Source organism: Egretta garzetta, unplaced genomic scaffold (genome assembly GCF_000687185.1).
Source record: "Egretta garzetta isolate BGI_Z169 unplaced genomic scaffold, ASM68718v1 scaffold1461, whole genome shotgun sequence".
Taxonomy (NCBI): domain Eukaryota; kingdom Metazoa; phylum Chordata; class Aves; order Pelecaniformes; family Ardeidae; genus Egretta; species Egretta garzetta.
Window position 1 is genome coordinate 45,744 of NW_009258521.1, and position 1,324 is coordinate 47,067.

The 1,324-nt window shown below is 60.6% G+C and overlaps 1 protein-coding gene across 1 annotated transcript in view; it reads right to left on the minus strand.

Moving 5' to 3' along the window:
• Positions 1–1,223: 1,223 nt before the first annotated feature.
• Positions 1,224–1,324, minus strand: part of LOC118453054 (endosome/lysosome-associated apoptosis and autophagy regulator 1-like) — a 9,826-nt gene continuing 9,725 nt past the window's right edge. Inside the window, exon 6 of the mRNA XM_035901697.1 lies at positions 1,224–1,317. Coding sequence (XP_035757590.1) covers positions 1,224–1,317 — 94 coding nt within the window. The remainder of the gene's footprint in view (positions 1,318–1,324) is intronic.

A 1,324-nucleotide genomic window follows, 5' to 3' on the forward strand; every position in this document is an offset into this window, starting at 1 on the left:
CGATGCGGGGTGAGCCTCCCCCCCGGGGCGTCAGCCGTGAGCTCGTCGAGGTTCTGTGCGCTCTCTGGTACAGACTCATCTGTCCCCACTGGCTCTTTCTTCTGCAGCAGGAGGAAAAAGAAACCCCAGCAGAGTTAAACAGTAAAGCTCCAGGGTAAAAATATTCCTCAATGATGCAAGTGAGAGGCCCGGAGAGCAGAGACCTGGGGGAGTTGCCACCAGTTAGTAACGTCCCACCAGTGAATCGCTGCCAGGACCGTCTGCCTTCGTGCCTCACCTTCATCTTGTCTCCGATTGTTTTGCTGCACAGGTTCTTCAGCTTGTTCAAGTTATCGGCACGAAACCTGCCTAGAAAGCAGAGAGGAAGGAGCCGTCAGCCAGCCGCATGCGTGGGAGCAGGGCTGGGATCCCTGTCCAGCACCGAGAGGGGCCACGAAGCCTTAGGCAGGAGAGAGGATGGCAGTGCCAGGGATGCCCCTCGCCGCTGGCCCTGGGCGTTTTGGAAGGAGAGTATTTAAAAGTATTTAAAAGAAGGATAGATGAAGTGCTTAGGGCCAGGGTTTAGTGGTGGGATGGCAGGGTTAGGTTAAAGGTTGGACTCAATGATTCTTAAAGGTCTTTTCCAACCAAAGTGATTCTACGATTCTATGGGAGGGGAGGGTTTAACCATGTGAGAGCATGGTGTGGGGCTGGCTGTGATATGGGGCAGAGATGTGGGGAGCAGAGGGCTCCCATGCAGGGGGGTCACTAGAAAAGACCCCAAGTGACACCGCACCGGGCCACGGAGACGAGCCACAGCCCCACCAGGACCCCCACACCAGGCTGGGGCCACTGGGGACTGAGCAGATCCAGGGCTCTGGGGCCACAGCCATGAGACTGGGGCTGTGCGATGAGGGGACCGGGGAGGGGGACTCCATGGTGACACCAGGGCTGAGCGCAGGATGCAGCCGTCCCCTCCCGGCAGGGCAGCCCAAATCAGAGACGCAACACCACCAGGGATGTGTCACCCCAACAGGGCGACATCCCCAGGCACAGGCAGGATCAGCCCCACGGGGCTGAGCGAGGGGTGATCCAGAGTCAGGAAACACTAAGGGCTACGAGCCAGGGAACAGGGCAGGGCAAACAGGACCTGTGGACCCCACAGCACCAGCACCTGCACCGGCAGGATTGCATCAGCCGGCTGCTTGCCAGTGCATTTTGCCTGCATCCTGCCAGCCCCACGGTTATGTGCCGGCGCGCCCTTCCGCAGCACCCACCGCTGCCGGGAAGGGCCGGAGCCCACGGGGAGGGGGCCGGGGTGCAGCCCCCACCGCCGGCCTGGAAA